Source organism: Primulina tabacum, chromosome 7 (genome assembly GCF_025594145.1).
Source record: "Primulina tabacum isolate GXHZ01 chromosome 7, ASM2559414v2, whole genome shotgun sequence".
NCBI classification, from domain to species: domain Eukaryota; kingdom Viridiplantae; phylum Streptophyta; class Magnoliopsida; order Lamiales; family Gesneriaceae; genus Primulina; species Primulina tabacum.
The window spans coordinates 34,409,914-34,427,004 of NC_134556.1; the positions used below are offsets into that span (position 1 = coordinate 34,409,914).

General features: G+C 34.8%; 2 protein-coding genes and 1 pseudogene across 5 annotated transcripts; 1 reads left to right on the plus strand and 2 right to left on the minus strand.

The window, feature by feature from the left end:
- Positions 1 to 84: 84 nt before the first annotated feature.
- On the minus strand, positions 85 to 6,883 carry LOC142551403 (1,4-alpha-glucan-branching enzyme-like). 4 transcript variants are annotated; one of them, XM_075660629.1, is made up of 15 exons: positions 6,702 to 6,883; positions 5,400 to 5,519; positions 4,789 to 4,996; positions 4,531 to 4,600; positions 4,105 to 4,374; positions 2,991 to 3,897; positions 2,546 to 2,662; positions 2,375 to 2,437; positions 1,924 to 2,031; positions 1,538 to 1,639; positions 1,399 to 1,466; positions 1,178 to 1,259; positions 846 to 962; positions 353 to 406; positions 85 to 298 (listed from the first exon to the last, which is right to left on the minus strand). In XM_075660629.1, exons 1-15 carry the CDS (start codon positions 6,765 to 6,767, stop codon positions 242 to 244), a joined length of 2,409 nt encoding a protein of 802 aa, XP_075516744.1. In that variant the 5' UTR covers positions 6,768 to 6,883; the 3' UTR covers positions 85 to 241. The 4 variants fall into 4 exon arrangements, with proteins under 4 accessions (XP_075516744.1, XP_075516742.1, XP_075516743.1 ...); XM_075660627.1 differs by having other exon boundaries at positions 85 to 406; XM_075660628.1 differs by lacking the exon at positions 6,702 to 6,883 and adding an exon at positions 6,517 to 6,645 and having other exon boundaries at positions 85 to 406.
- Positions 6,884 to 9,020: 2,137 nt separating this feature from the next.
- On the minus strand, positions 9,021 to 10,402 carry LOC142550892 (uncharacterized). The gene is made up of 2 exons (XM_075659937.1): positions 10,159 to 10,402; positions 9,021 to 9,775 (listed from the first exon to the last, which is right to left on the minus strand). Exons 1-2 carry the CDS (start codon positions 10,274 to 10,276, stop codon positions 9,234 to 9,236), a joined length of 660 nt encoding a protein of 219 aa, XP_075516052.1. The 5' UTR covers positions 10,277 to 10,402; the 3' UTR covers positions 9,021 to 9,233.
- A 4,463-nt stretch (positions 10,403 to 14,865) lies between these two features.
- LOC142551413 (butanoate--CoA ligase AAE1-like) lies at positions 14,866 to 16,930 on the plus strand (annotated as a pseudogene).
- The last annotated feature ends 161 nt before the right edge of the window (positions 16,931 to 17,091 follow it).

Genomic DNA, 17,091 nt, shown 5'->3' on the forward strand with positions numbered 1-17,091 from the left:
CAGTAATACCATACACTAAAAAGCATGTCTATTAAAATTCTAGAAGGAAGATGAAAAGTATTTAGTGTCACTCCAAACCATCAATGAAAGAAACTGTTGGCTTTATTGAAATATAAGAAACACATTGAAAGCTTTCTCACTGATGTTTTAGAAAAGAAAGTCGTACATATATAGTTTCCAACCAGCTATATATTTACACAAATCAACCAAAAATAACACCAAGTATTCAACCAAAAAATGATCATTCATCGTCCAAAGTTCTTGCATCCGGTACTTCTCGACTCTGCTTCACTTCATCCTTTGCAGAACTAATATTACTGTGCAATGTCTCGCCTATATCTGCTGCCTTAACAAAACTTGTTGAGGTATCATTTTCACTTGAGCACTCTTCGACTCTACAGTAAGCCTTCATAAAGAAGTTAATTTATCAATACAAATGTCGATATGTCTATGTTAGATACGAACCTACAGGGTCTCAGTCCACACTACTAAATATTGACTCTAATTGAGGCTCTAAAGTCTAAACTGTTGGAGAAATAAAGCAATTTTTTTATGAACTGATAAAACTTGACACAAAACTGAATATGGATAATTATTTTGCCTTCACACTGAATAATAGCAAAACTAATATCTACCACATGGAGGGCATTCTAGGCGGCGTAGTTTAAATATCAAAGAGACCAAGTGGTGGAGTAAATGCAATGCAACAATACCCGAACAAGTTGGTCATTCAAGTACAACTTAAAATAATAAGTTCTCCAAGACTCATAAACTAACTTAAATCTGATCATTAAAATTCTTAGCGAAAAGTAGGTCCAAGAGGCAGTAATATGAAGCATACATACCACACATGTACGAGGAGGAGAAAGCACTTTGAAGGAATTGGGACGGTTATTAAAATTTGTTTCAGGAACACCAGGTATGCCTTCAGGCATGGTGAAGTGGTCTACATCGTGGCCTATCTGTCATAATAAAATATGCTGACGTCAAGACAATGGAAAGAAATTATAGCATGTTATGTGAAGCATGTGCTGCATAAAGTGTTGAGTGTGTTCCATCAAATGTTCCCTCAGTTGATGAGCTCTGTCATAGCACCGGAAATTACAACCTAATAAACATAACCTACTCCAGGAAAAACCAGATTTTGCACCTTTTGTGTAAACAACCAGTTCCTTACCCTTCCAGATCCACCGAACTCCCAAGCATCACTGTCCAAGGCTACTCTATATTTTCCTGGAAAGTCACAACCAACTTTGTACCTGCACATCAATGGAATTGGAAGTTTCATGAAAAAACTAGAATCAACTTAAAATTTTGTGATCAACATTCACTTTCAAATTGTGTAAAAGATCATAATAAATAAGGAAGATCAATAGCTTCTAAAAAGTCTACATATACCCCTCGTAAGTATTTTCTGGGTGGAAGTTGAACACAAAGACCAGCTCTCCCCGTTCAAAAACAATGACCTGTAATAAATGATCAAGTGAAATCAATAGAATCCTATAAAGCTTTGAAAGGTGCTGGCCATTCTTTTTACCTTTTTATCCTCATTTACATCGCTCAAGATCTGTTTTCCCGATGAAAGGAACGTAAATTTTTCATCTAGCAAATTCATGGCTCTATCGAAAGCATTCATAAACTGCATTTCACATCACAAGCGCAAAAAATGTTAGGAATAGATAAACACATTTGTGTCACAGTTAGGATGGAACAAATCTTTTGTTTTGGTGCAGGGATCAATAATGTCAACTATATCAAGCTCTGGGTTAGACTAAACTTAATACATAGAGAACAGATAAAATGTTGTATATGTAGTAAACTTTTGAAGTGTGGATGATAGACAATAGTTATAAGATACAGATGTTCCCAGAAATCAAACTATAGTAACCACATATCCCTGGCAAACATATTTAAAACATGAACCTTGAATCTAAGATGATCTGTATCGACGAGGTCCCATTGACGTCTGCACTTATCATAACTCCAACCATTGCCTTCTCTTGGAAAATCAATCCAGTCTGGGTGGCCAAACTACAAGTGATTAATCATTTAGTTTTGTTATAAAATTGGAAAAGGTGCCTGCAAAGTTGTCGAACTAAAAAATATATTTGGATGTCAATGACCTGCTTCTTTTAAAATTAGCTTCAAGTCATTTTAATGTTTTGAGGTCAGCAAAGACGTGACAGATGTGGTTTTTCTGTATCTTAATGAGCTACTTCTTTAATAGTTACCTTTAAGCCATTTTACCAATGACATGTAGCTAAAGTCCATCAAACATTAAGAAAATCTAGCAAAGATGCGACCTACTGCTACTAACAGCTATCTTATCTGCATGCAACCAAGCAATTCCAGGCAGCAGAAGCTACAAACTTACCTCATTGCCCATGAAATTAAGGTAGCCCTCTCCTCCTAATGCCATTGTTATAAAATGAATCATCTGCAAATAAAAAACAGTCAACGATGTTGATCAACATCACTACATCAGCCGCAAAGGCCTGGCACAAACTGTCAGATGCAATGAGTGGATTCAAATGGGAAGAAAGACCTTGTGAAGTGCAATGCCTCGCTCAATTACTGGAGAGGCCTCCGCCAAACAGGACATACCAGAATACATTTCTTTGTCCATCAGGAAAAATGCAATAGTTTTATCTCCCACAATAGCCTAATAATCATGGCACAAAAGCAAAAAACAAAAAGGTAATCACTGGATCTCTTGAGACAGATGAAAATTGCGGACGATACAGTTCAGTAATCCCACCCCAATTTAGAAAGGCCAAAACTTGTGCACTCCACAACTTACAGCAGACATATTAAATGAAGTTAAAAAAATAATCAATAAACATGTAAAAACAAGAGAACAAATCAACCTACAAGTGATAAGATCCATTAAATGGATATGAAAATATGCTCAACCTTATATCATAGTTCATAAAATGGATCACAAGTCAAAAGTCCACAGGCCCAACCCCAGAAAAGTAAGTTGTATAAACCTGATCATGGCTCTCAGCATACGCTATGCACTTCTCAGTGTATCTTCTATTCGTTAAACTCCATCTTATTTCAGCCATTGACCATTCTTCATCCTTCTTATTCTTCAAGTACTCAATCCATTTATCAGGAATGGCCATTGCTAGGCGGTAATCAAAACCAATACCTCCCTCAGAAACTGGCCGACCAAGTCCAGGCATCCCAGAAACATCTTCAGCAATCACAGTTGCATTGGGTAAGACACCGTGTATCAGATCATTGGCCAACATCAAATATACTACAGCATCAACATCTGTGGTCTCACTAAAGTACTCATTATAGTTCCCAGTGAATGCCATGTTTATTCCATGATGATGATACAACATTGAGGTTACTCCATCAAACCGAAAACCATCAAACTTGAACTCATCAAGCCACCACCTCAAATTGGACAAAAGGAAACGAAGAACTTCCCAATTTGCATAGTTGAATAGTCTACTGTCCCACAATTTATGGTATCCTCGATCTCCAGTGTGAAAGTAGGAATCTTGAGAGCTTTGACCAACATCGAAACCATTAAGGCCATCCGTGACATTGTTACTTGCATGGCTGTGAACAACATCCATCAGCACCTGTAGACCTAAGCTGTGTGCTTTATCAATCAAATACTTCAGGTCCTCTGGGGTCCCAGATCTACTGCTCGCAGCAAAAAAGTTTGTTACATGATATCCAAATGATGCATAATAGGAATGTTCCATTACAGCCATCAACTGCACCGTATTATAATTGTTTGCTTGAATGCGAGGTAAAACAAAATCTGCAAACTCCCGATATGTGTTTACACGTGGTTCTGAACTACTCATTCCAACGTGTGCTTCGTATATTCGTGATGCCTTGGGTTTAGGTGGACGAGAGTGATTAAACTCATATCTGCAAGGATATCCATGATTTTTATCGATGTTAAACCATGTTAAATGCCACCCTTCTTCTATGCTGAATGTTTCCAACTTATGCATAACTTTTCTTACGGAAAAACATTAGTGTATGAAAGGACATACAAGAGCTCATAAAAAATATCGACTGTTGTACACTTCCATTTTCTAACCTTTATATTATATTAAAAAAAAGTTGGAATACCTTTCTGAAGGTGGTGGGTTCCAGTACACCCCATCATAAGGTGCAGCGAATCTTGTAGGGTCCTGAGTGGCATATTTTATCCAAGCAGGGATGCGCTCAACCCAGACTCCATTCCCATGCTTAAATCTGAACTTGACTCTTGAATTATGTGGAATGGCTGGATTCCCACCAACATCAGGAATTCTGATAGTCCATACACCATATGGATTCTTTTCCATTTTGTGTCCAGAACCATTCCACCCATTAAAGTCACCTATAACTTCTGCTTCCCTGAGTTATAAACGAGTTAATTGTGAGGCAAACAACAGATGTGAAGAATAAATCAAACAAATCAAGAAATAGCATTCCTGAGGTAAAATTGAAAGAAAAACAAAGTAATACGAAATTAAACAGAAACTTTTACATCCAAGAGCTGAAGAGACTCACTGTGCAGCAGGTGCCCATTCACAGTACACAATGCAACCTTCTTCCCAGTTGAATCCAAATTTTAAATAACCTGAATTCAAGTATTGAAATTAACGTTATCCTCAGCCGAAGGATCTGGTATATGAGATTTTTTGTTTGATAAAAAAATATGATGGCGTGAAATTAATGGAGACAAGAAACTCATAAAGCAGTTTTGAACTTTACATTCAAATATTCCCACACAAAGGCTAAAACAGCTTTCTCTTATTCCATATTTACCTACTGAAAATTCATCAAGGCTTCCCTCATGTTTCTCAATTAGCCTTTTCTGATCAACATATCTTTTCATTCTATACCGAAAATGATCTTTATAAAGTTCCAAGCCTGTATCCAAACTAAAGAGGCCAAAGTTTTTAGCAGCGTCCCCCATATTTGCCGTTTCATAACTGTCACTGGTCAAAACTGCCGAGACAGATGCACTGGACACCTGGTAAAAATAATTCAAAACTACTTTATTGTTAATATATAGACATATAGATCTACAACTACTGAAGATGAAAATGGATGAGCTATCTCAAATCGAAATATTATACCGATCGTACAATCATAACCTAAGTGTATCTTTTTTATTAAATCCATGTTCTAAAAGATGCTCAACACCAGGCTCCACTCTTGTTGCTGAAAACCGAAAATTAACGAATAAAAAAAGAGCAAAAGACAATATGACTTAAGGGAATTAGTTATTGTGGAAATCATTGGGGAAACGTACACACTTCATCAGATTAATGAACGTACATCACCATAAATTTTTGTGGGAAAGCCAGTATCAATAATGGTTTTGTTACATTAAATTCCAGCACTAGAAAATAAGAATATACACCATAACATACTTTTCCACGAGCAATAATACTTTTTGGGGTTAAGATTCTGCAGTTTGCTACATAGTTTTGAGGTCTAAGGTTGTCTCCTTTTGGTTGTTGTGACGAGCTTGGGCTGCCAATAACTGACGCCTGTCAAAGGTATTGTACAAGAAGTTCACCGTAATATTCATAACTAATGAAATAAAATAATAATTGAAGGCTTCTCCAGTAAAACAGAAGAACAAACTCATGTTCTTTTTTCTTGTTTAGTTAAATTGCATATATAAGCCTAATAAAATCTAAAAAATAAAAGTAAATACACATTGTAAATATAACAGTTTAACTTGAGTGAGTCAGCAAGTAAGTGAAAACACAAAGCAAATTTTTTGTCCCAGAATCTCATGTCGTAAACATACTACGCTTTCTTGCTGGACCTTTTTTTGGGACTATATACTTTTTCGAGCTGAACTAGATATCCAATTGTAAGATACACAGAACTGAAGCTTTTCTCGCTAAATTAGAAAAGTGGATAGGCCAATCAAAAAGTTCAAAACAGGTAGCCAGCATATGAAAGATACTCGATTAGCCCTTTAAACCATATATCACATAAACTTTTCAAACTTGATATGCTTGCTTCATTCATACATAACGAAGTCTCCAAATAATTCAGTGTACATCTATTTTACCACTACTATCATGATTTTTGTAAATTTTATTAAGCTCATGAAAATTGTTAGCATAATCATGAAGTCACATCCAGTGAAAATGTGAAATGGAAATACAAAAAATAAAATAACTAGATCCATCAGATTAAATCTGGACTAAAAGTTTGTTTTTGAATATCTACAGTCTGCAAATCAATCAAAACAATTACCTTGTATTAACTAACCATCAGTTTGTCTGTTTAGCATGTTTTCAATTCGCTTAAATACTCATAATGAGCTAAAAATCTAAAATTACAACTTGCTAAAATAATTGAGTGAAAAAATAAGTTTTGTTTTTCATCGGTTCTTGTATCATATTCATTAAATACTATTCACACTCGACTCTTGGGCTTTATCAATCATACCAATGTTTATTATAAGTGCTCATTTTAATCGAAATTGTTTTTTTCTTTCATTCAAAACAAATTCACAAAAAAAACTACCTCAACAAAATTTTCCATCTTCTTAACTTCGGTCCCACTCAAACTTATAGTCTCGAAGAATTACTTTGGAAAATTTCAGAAGAAAAAATAATCTCCGAAACGACCAAATAAAGTCAATTGCAAACAAAAATTCGATTAAATGATGACAAGAAATTGAAAGAATAATAAAAATAATGATCGATCACCGCTGATGAACCATCACTTGAGAACCATGGAGCAGGCGCAGAGAGAAGATTGCACGAACTGTACATTTTCGTTTTTCACCTGGAATTCGAGCTCGGTTACGAAGTGAAGGAAAGAGGGGAAAAGATAGGACGAACAGGAACATTCCACGTTACAAGCCACTCTAATTTTGTTGTTTTGATCATAAGAATAAAAATCTAAATTAATCAAAATAAAAACTTTTCCCATACTCAACCAATAAACTCTAATCCAACACCCAAATGTGAAAACTTGATCAAATATAAAAAAATTCGACTCAAATGTGAAAACTTGATCAAATATAAAAAAATTCGACTCAAATGTGAAAAACTCGACCCAAATTCTCAAAAATATGAAAAACTCGATCTATATGTAATGTTTGTTTTTTTATTTTTATAAATATTTAATCAAACATACCTAATATAATGATAAATTGTTGTTTTGTGAAAATATTTCAATATGGATTGAATCAAAATGTGACGATATTATTTATTTATTTTGCCCTTTCAAATCAGTTTTTTCGTCGAACGAAATAAATGAGTAGGGTAGGACCATAGCGAAACCGATGTCAATTTACTTGATTGCCCTTACCTTTAATTTTAGCTTGTATTATTTTTTTAAAAACTAAAGCATGTATTAATTAAAACAATTAAACCTGAAAATATTTTTGAGAGCAAAAAAAAAATTCTAAAAATTACAAGCGCCTGATTTTGAAAGTAATATATTTAAGGTTATAATTTTAATTACCCCGATTTTTAGTATGTTAAGTAGAAAACTTCTAAAGTTATATATAAATGACAATTATTAATGGCAAAAACTTGTGTGATACGGTTTCACGGGTCGTATTTTGTGAGACAGATATCTTATTTGGATCATTTATGAAAAAATAATACTTTTTTATGCTAAGTGTATTACTTTTTATTGTAAATATCGATAAAGTTGAACCGTCTCATACAGTGGCGGAGCCAGGAATCTGGCTCTGCTCTGGCTAGAATTTTAAACTCTAGAATATTTTAATATTTTAAATTGATCTACCCGAGCTAATATCTTGTTAATCTAAAATTATACAAAATTTACATATAATTTTTTTAAAAAAAAATTGAGCTACCCGGGCTAAAGCCCAGGCAAGGATACATGTACCTCCGCCCGTGGTCTCATAGATAAAGATTCGTGATACCGTCTCACAAGAGACCTACTCATTATTAATTAGTGAAATATATGCGGTGATTATTATAAAAGCATGGCCTTAAGGGTAAACATGTCTTATTGTAAAAGCAATTGTGGTTTCGTGAATGTGATTTTAGAGCACAAAATTGTATATTTTTTTAAAAAAAAGAAGACGAATTTGTGGGGCCAAAGAATAGGGCATGTTTGGATTGTGGTGTTTTTTGTTCGCTTGTGGATTTGATTGACTAAAAGTTTGAAGGAAGGAATAAGCTTTCCGAATTAATGAGAGTGATTTTTGTCATTAATATAATATATAATGATATAGTGTAAAATCTTAATAATTTATTGTAAGATATTTTTTAAAAAATGAATTTTAATCTATAGATGATATGTTAGTGTATGTTGTGAATATTTTAGACATACTTCGAGTATTATTATATTTTTAAATTCGTTTGAATGAAAATATTTAAGTTGTGATAGAATGTAACAATATATGAATTTGAGTAATATTAACTTTGTGGAGGACGTGAGTGTTAAAACATATTTTAGAGTCGATTACAATTTGGTTAATTCTGTCATTCTGATTCGTTAATCACACAGTTAAATGTGCATAAGATTCATGGTTTGCTATCTTTTTCACCGTGAAATAGTCGTTATAAAACAAGTTAGGCAAAAAATTGTGTGAGACGGTCTCACGGGTCGTATTTTGTGAGACGGAATTCTTATTTGGGTCATCCATGAAAAAATATTATTTTTTATGCTAAGAATATTACTTTTTATTGTGAATATCGGTAGGGTTGACCCGTCTCACAGATAAAGATTCGTGAGACCGTCTCACAAGAGACCTATTCAACAAGTTAAGACGCCAGAAATCATAATTTATCTGTGTATTTGTTATATTCAGCTCGGATCTAAGAGTGTCCAAACTTTGGTTCTTCTATGCTCGTTATTATATGCAGCATGACTCTTGTATTACTTGAATTGATAATTAGCCTTTGCATTGAAATCATTTTAGTGTTTCAAATGAGAAGCCAAGAGATTATGCTTGAAGGGACTTGGAAAGAACTTTATGCTTTGTGGCTGCATCAAATGGAGATACAATAATAAAAACAAACAAAAAATTAACAATACCAACATGAAAGAAAAATCATCAAATTTCAACAATAGAATTTCTACTAACATTACTTGTTTCCAAACCAAATTCTTCCTTACTAGAAACTGCAAGCTCACACACATTCACATCTTTTGATCTATTTCAAAAGGTATCTAAATTTACGAAATGAAAACAAACATAAGCGAAAACATGTAAGAACAGAAGATCCCAAAAGCCACACATTTAAGTGTAAGTACTAAAGCTTTCTAGCCCCAACTTTTCTTGTAGTAATCCCAACTGATTTCTCAAAGCTTGCTATAGGCAATGGAGGTTTCTTGTTCTCTTTTCTGGTACTACTCCTTAACGAATACCTTGGTGTTGGCGCCTCCCTACGCTCCACCAGCGGCGTGGTGTGTGCCGCCATTGCCAAGGCCTTTCTCCGGCTGTCGAACTTGTTGGCCGACGCCCTTGTCTTTTCTGATTCAACTCGAACACCAAGATCATAAGAAGGCTTCTTCTTGTCACAAGTATACTCCTCCATTTCACATTTCTTTCTCTTTAGTCTCTCGTTTCTTCTGGCAGAGTATACTTCATAAAATCTTCCCCTCTCAAACAACGGGCTGGTTTTCGCGCCAAAAGCACTGCATTCGGTTGTAATATTGTCAATGGTTTTCAGTTCTTGTTGAACCATCTTGGCCAACGTACTTAATTCGCAAGATATTGTGTGGTATTCGGGCCGAAGCTCGGATTGCTCCGCGTCCCAAGAGCGATTTGGTAACTTGGATTTGTTCAATGAACCTGTACACTCAAATTAAGAGGAAATGTGAGATAACAATTTTCAATTTTCGTATAATCATGAAAAAAGTCTCTGACAATCAAAATCAAGAAAGTATCGATTTTTTTTAGTAAATGCAATTTCTTCAAAGAACCTGTTTTGCTCCAATGATCTCAAGAAACAACAAATTTTGACCAGGAAGCCACAAAAATCAAAACAAAAATAAACATTAAACACATTCATTTAAGTTGAAGCCCATTTTCATTATACTGCGGCTGCGTTGCTAAATCTTACAAAATTAAACACGGTGAGTCTCAAACCTTATTGAAAAGAAAAAAAAAGAAGCAATCCCACAAACATGAATACACGGAAAAAGATTAGCTCGCCATGGAATCATGAAAAATACCTGGTGGGGTGCGAATGATATTATCAGTAACCGAGGGCTGAAGGGCAGCGCCACGCCGCGGCCGGAGCCGAATGGGAGATTTGGCTAGAGGGGGTTTGCCTTTGGATCTTAACATCATCTTGAGGGATTTTGGGACTGAATAGGGCCAAAGGGGTTTATTTCATTTGAAAATCTTTGAATTTCATATAGAGGAGCCTGTCCTCTCCAACGGTCAGATTCAAATTAAAAAGGCTTTTAATTCAGTTATATTATATTATTTTATTTTAAGTAATATTCTATTATTTACTAAAAAAATATAGAAATAATTACGTCTTTATTTTGAGAAAATCAATTCGTGATATGTTTGCTAATTGATTTTTTTTCTCCAACCGCTTTATTTATATGTTGCACGATTTTCATATCAATGTCATTTCAACAGTATTCACGTAAATGTTCACAATGAATGTATAAAATATCAAAACCGTACATGAGGTTAGTAATAATATTTACTCAAAAATGTTTCTAAAAGAAGACTAAAATATTACTTCTCAAATTTTATGGTTAGTATAATATTTATCAAGAAATTATAAATAAATAAAAACGTCAATTTGGTTGGAAATTTTTAGAAATTAATATTAGACAAATGAAATAGAATATAGAGAAGAAGCCAAGTCTCATCTAATTATTGTCAAAAGTTGAGAGCGACTTTTAGAAATGGACACAAATATAGACAAAAATTTGTGTGAGACGGTCTCACGAGTCATATTTTGTGATACAAATATTTTATTTGGGTCATCCATGAAAAAGTATTATTTTTTTATGCTATAAGAGTATTACTTTTTATTGTGAATATCGATAGAGTTGACCCGTCTCATAAGGAACCTACTCCAAATATATCAAACGTAAAGTTATTTTATAAAAATAAATAGTTTGATATAGAAAGTCTATATATTTGTCAGAGAATTGGGAGTCAGTGATATCTAAAAATCTTAGATAAAAGATTTCATTTTTATTTTTATTTTTCAAACATTTAGTCTTCTAAGATATAACCAAGTACAACATATTAGCTAATCACGACACATTTGACATTTGTAATTTTAGAAAAACTAGAAAATGAAGTAGTTTTTTATTATTATTTTAAAATTGAAATTTTTAGAAAAACTAGAGAATGAAGTAGTTTATTATTAGAGTAGGTCTCTGGTGAGACGGTCTCACGAATTTTTATATGTGAGACGGGTCAACCCTACTCATATTCACAATAAAAAATAATACTCTTAGCATAAAATGTAATATTTTTTCATGGATGACCCAAATAAGATATTCGTCTCACAAAATATGACCCGTGAGACCGTCTCACATAAGTTTTTGCCTTATTATTATTATTTTAAAATGGAAAGTTGTCGATTCTTGAAATTAAAATGTTAAAGACGGAAGATATGATGGAAAGATAAAAGTTATCACATTATAATAAATATGCATCTAAAAGTGAACATTTTTTTATGTACTCGGACTTCATTTTTGCTTCTTGTTCCTCCGCCACTGGAGTCTCATCTTTTGTTTCAGATTCTCCTCACCGGTTCAAGTCGATGCTACCTAAGGGGGCACTGCCCCATTCCAGTTATTTTTTGCCATGTGTCAATTAATTTTTTTTATTTAACAAAAAAACTCAACCATGGTTCACTTTTTCAAAATTTTGCTTCTCTCTCAGCCTCAACCTCAGCCTTTCATTTCTGAAATTTCAAAACCTCTCTCTTCCAGTATTCTCTCTCAAAACCTCTTTCAAAAACCTCGGAGTCCACAGTTCCTCTTTTACAGCACAGAAACAAGCTCCTCTCATTGAATCAGGCAAGATGAGGCTTTTCTTTGTCATTGTATATTTTTTTTATATAATGGAGATATTTGTGTTTGTTTCAAGAAATTTGGGATTTGTTTCTTGTTATTTATGTGAAATTGAAGATAATGGCTCGAAAATTTCATTTCTCCGAAATTGTATGTTAAAGATATAAGGTAAACCGAAAGTATGGAAATGTTTAATATTGGCTCGAAATTCCATAATTATTTTGTGTAAGCATGCTTTGATGGTGAATAATTATTATTGGCTCGAAAAATATTAATCGACATTCAGCGAATAATTATTACTGGAAATGTTTTCTCTCAAATGTTTAATTGTATGGAAATATTAATCGAAATGTTTACCTTATTACTGGTCGTCATGTACACGCCAATCAATGTTTAATTGTATGGAAATAAATCTTTTGATTGCTCACACTTCCTTAAGTCTCACTGTTTCAATTTGTAGGTTATTATCAATCCATTTATTTGCTTAATTATTGACATTTTTCCTTTTTAATTTTATCTACTGTATTATTTTTCGCTGCAGCCATCAGGTCCTTGATGCAATGAAGGATTCAACATTCTGCCCAATACTTACTGTGAAGATTTATTTATAAGATATTCATTATATAAGATCTGAAATGTATGTAGTGACTCTCTATTTTTTTGTTGCAGTAAAAAAAAACCCTTTGGCGATTTTTCAAAATCTGTGCAGGATTACCATGGCGACAACGAGTATCTTCAGTCTTCTCCCTTTCCCGCCAGTTATTTTGAATCTTTGCACAATTCAGCACAAAGTCATACAAACAACTTATTTTGTTACCTGCCTTTTTTAAAGCCATATTCGTGACTTCACTTCTTGAAGTAGCCAAAAGTCCCGCACTAAACCTTCCATTCATAAAAGCAGTAGACCATTTCTTCTTAAGCTTGTACATATCATTTAACCATTTATGACCATCCAAATCATACAATCATATATTTCCATGTGCTCTCAAATTCATCTTCAGAATCACAATGATTCATGCATTTATACCACAATCTTTTAAAAGCAGAATCACCATTTAAACTCCCAAAATGTGAAGGAGCACTTTGATTTATGTGTCATTGACATAAACGATGATGTGAAAGTAGAAAAATTATGTCTGTGACATTCATCATGGCTTGACATTGGTCTGAAAAGATAGTTTGTGGTTGCCGTCCATTCATAGAATCAAGAAATGTTGCAAACAACCATTCAAAAGAACTTTGATTTTCATGTGACATAAAGGCCAAGCCAAACAATACATTCTGCATATGGTGATTTATACCAACAAATGGAGCACGTATTAAATTATACTTATTTGTTTTATATATTATATCAATCGACAGGACATCACCAAAATATTCATAATCAACCTCGCATCTATAGTCCCTAAAGAAAAAGTTCATCACTCTATCATCATCATCCAATTGAACATTCCAGTAAAAATAATTCTCCTTATTAGCCTTATTTATAAAATATTCAATAAGTGCAGTGGCATCTCCATTCTCAACTTTGGTATGTTTTTTCAACCGATTCATATGGTCATATGCGTCCTTTCTAATAAAACCTAAATTTTGTGGCCCACATGCTTCATTTTTCATAAAAGAAACAGCATTAGAGACGGATATTCCAGCATTTACCATAACTTCTAGAGTAGACTTTTTTGCATGTGATATATTGCGTGCCGATCTTAGCAAGTGAGTTTGATCAGGTGCAAACATCTCATGGTTATGCTCTTCAAAAAATCTACTCACCCGCCATTCACACCATTTTTCCCTTGTAATCTTCAATTTGACTTTACATTGTGTTCTAATGACCGGCTTTTGATAAACTGGAATCCTTTTACTAGAACATTTCTCGTCTTTTAAACCTTCACATGAACAATGAAATTCTTTTGATTGAAGTTCATTGGTATGAGAAAAATATCGTTGATCACCCTTCCTCACACTAAATCCCTTGGCATGCACATATTGACAATACAATAAATAAGCATCTTCAAAGCTGTTCACAACCTGCCCCACTTCCAATTTACTCTCCAAAACATGGACAAAAGAGTTTTCATTTGGTACCTCAACATTTCTAACTTCTTGATTGTTGTATCCTTCCACCTCTTCAAGTGACAGTCGATTGTTATCTTCCATTTTCAAGCAGGAAACCAACTGAATCAATTAAAAAAAAAAAGATGAATTTAAGTATTTACTATTACACAAGGCAAATCAACTTGATCTACTGGAATGAAATAAAAGAGTCTAGACTCTCATACCGCACATACACACAAAGAGTCTAGACTTGACATCCTTGTTACAGATATACACTCTCATACCGCACATACACACACACAGATACACACTCTCATACCGCATACACACACACAAAGAGTTTAGACTTGAGAGTTGGTTTCCACATTTTCTGTGAGTTTCTCGGTTTACCTTATATCTTTAACATACAATTTCGGAGAAATGAAAATTTTCGAGCCGTTATCTTCAATTTCACAAAAATAACAAGAAACAAATCCCAAATTTCTTGAAACAAACACGAATATCTCCATTATATAAAAACAAATGTACAGTGGCAAGGAAAAACCTCATCTTGCCTGATTCAATGAGAGGAGCTTGTTTCCGTGCTGAAAAAGAGGAACGGGAAAAGAGAGGTTTTTTGTGGAGAGAGAGCTTGCTTGATTAAATGAGAGAAGCTTGTTTCAGAAATGAAAAAACCACGGCCGCGGCTGAGAGAGAGAAGCAAAATTTTGAAAAAGTGAACTGTGGTTGAGTTTTTTTGTTAAATAAAAAAAAATCAATTGACACGTGGCAAAAAATAACTGGAAGGGGGCAATGCCCCCTTAGGTAGCATCGACCGAACCCTTTTGGTTCACCGTTCGTGGATTATCTTTTTTTGACTATATTCAAGTCTAGCTCGAGCCCAAATCTTTAGAAGTCCGGATCTCGAAACTGAACAAGGTTTTTTTAAGATCCAAGAACAGCATAATTTTAACATCAGATGGAAAAGGGAATGGTGAAATGTTCAGCAAACTATGTTCGACTGAGTCCCATAAGTTTCTTGGAAAGATTTGCAGCAATCTACAGAGATAGATTATCTGTTGTTTATGGAGATTTGAGGTTCAAATGGAAGCAAACTCGTGGCAGATGCGCGAGGCTTGCTTCTGCTCTCACCACCCATCTCTCCATCTCCACTGGCCATGTTGCAAGTATAATTGGATCAAGATCTTCCTTCATTCATAGCTTTCTGGGACCAACAACTAACCACATGAGATCTAACGAAAACAAATTACTAAAAACCTCAATCAACAACGAACAAAAATATGTGAGCTACATTTTGTTGTTCCAATGCCGGGAGCAGTCCTCTGTACACTTAACACGCGACACAATCTTTGTAATGCCGAGGTGCGTTAGAAATATTGTCAAAGAAAGGTATCAAACCGCCTTGTTTAATCTTGATTCAGGAATCCTACGACTCAGTTTCTCATACAAATGACAAGATTCATATGCCTGAAACGTTAGAATACAAGTCTTTCTTGCTAACAGATTTGATTTTGAAATAGTGAGGCCTAATGAAGAGTGTGACCCCATCTCTTTGAACTACAATTCAGGCACGAAATCGAATCCAAAAGGCGTTGTTTATAGTCATCGAGGGGCATATCTCAATTCTTTAGCTGCTGCTTTACTTAATGAGATAAAATATATGCCAATTTATCTTTGGACCGTCCCGATGTTTCACTGGAATGGATGGTAACGTACGTGGGCCGTGGCGGCTCAAGGTGGTACAATTATTTGCCTCCGAAGTGTCACTGCAAAGGAAACATTTGACAGCATAGCAGCACACCATGTGTCACACATGCGAGGTGCACCGATTGTGCTGAACATGATCGTGAATTCACTGGAAAACGAGCGAGATAAGGTGACTGTGAAGACTGGCGGTGTGCCATCCCCTCCTCATGTACTCTTTAAGATGGAAGAATTGGAGTTCAAAATACGCCATTCGTATGGTTTGACAGAAACTTATGGTCCTGCAACAATCTGCGCCTGGAAACCGGAGTGGGACTCGTTACCCCCAGGCCCCACACGAGCAAAAATCAAGTCTCGACAAGGGCTGCAGCATCTTGGAAGGGAAGAGTTTGATGTCAAGAATCCTGATACAATGATGAGTGTGCCACTTGATGGAAAAACAATGGGAGAGGTCATGTTTAGAGGGAACACAGTGATGAACGGTTACTTGAAAGACGGAAAGATTGACTCGTGAAGCTTTTAAAGGAGGTTGGTTTAGGAGTGGGGATCTTGGAGTGAAGCATCCTGATGGCTATTTCGAGCTTAAGGATCGATCGAAGGATATTATAATCTCCGGAGGAGAGAATATAAGGACGATGGAAGTGGAATCAGTTATTTTCAGTCATCCATCGGTTTTTGAGGCCGCTATTGTGGGGATACCTGATGATCATTATATTGGGGAGGGACAACTTGTGCCTTTGTGAAACTTAAGGATGGCTACGAGGCGACGGCGGGTGACATTATCAAGTTCTGTCGGGACCGTTTACCGCGTTATATGGCTCCAAAGACTGTAATTTTTCAAGATATGCCTAAAACTTCAACAGGGAAGACACACAAGTTTGTTCTCAGGCGAAAGGCTAAAGATTTGGGCAATCTTTTAATCTTTTACAAGGTAGTAAATTTTAGCATTCATCCAAAAATCTCACCGAGTATGGAGAAATATTGGTTTTATTTAATCTCTCTGTTGTATCAGGACTTGAGTGAAAACTCTGTTGTTGTATGATGTAAGTTGGTTCCGTGATGTTTCCATCTTTGCCTGCAATATTTTTTCCAACTAACATCACTACACCACGATTTTATGTAGTCATTGCCGTTGGATTGGTAAGAGGCCCACGCAAAACATATGGCTTCACCCCTAGCTTTGCCGAATCAAAAGTGGGATTGTTCATATTATTTATTATTGATATACTCGCATTTCTTGGATATACTCGTTCTATTTGCATTCGCTTTTCAATTTATTATATTTATTGATTAAAGAAACAAGTGAACGTCTTCAACGATTGACATTTCCGTAAGAGTCGATCATTTATTACACGA

What these genes read in the sequence shown, in the direction of transcription:
- LOC142551403 (XM_075660627.1), bottom strand. Translation starts at nt 6,767, where the DNA reads ATGTACAGTTCGTGCAATCTTCTCTCTGCGCCTGCTCCATGGTTCTCA. An exon ending in GAATGGGCACCTGCTGCACA is followed by an intron (nt 4,375 to 4,530) that starts GTGAGTCTCTTC and finishes TTTATAACTCAG; the next exon opens with GGAAGCAGAAGTTATAGGTG. An exon ending in CCAGAAAATACTTACGAGGG is followed by an intron (nt 1,260 to 1,398) that starts GTATATGTAGAC and finishes ATTGATGTGCAG; the next exon opens with GTACAAAGTTGGTTGTGACT.
- LOC142550892 (XM_075659937.1), bottom strand. Translation starts at nt 10,276, where the DNA reads ATGATGTTAAGATCCAAAGGCAAACCCCCTCTAGCCAAATCTCCCATT. An exon ending in TATCATTCGCACCCCACCAG is followed by an intron (nt 9,776 to 10,158) that starts GTATTTTTCATG and finishes TTGAGTGTACAG; the next exon opens with GTTCATTGAACAAATCCAAG.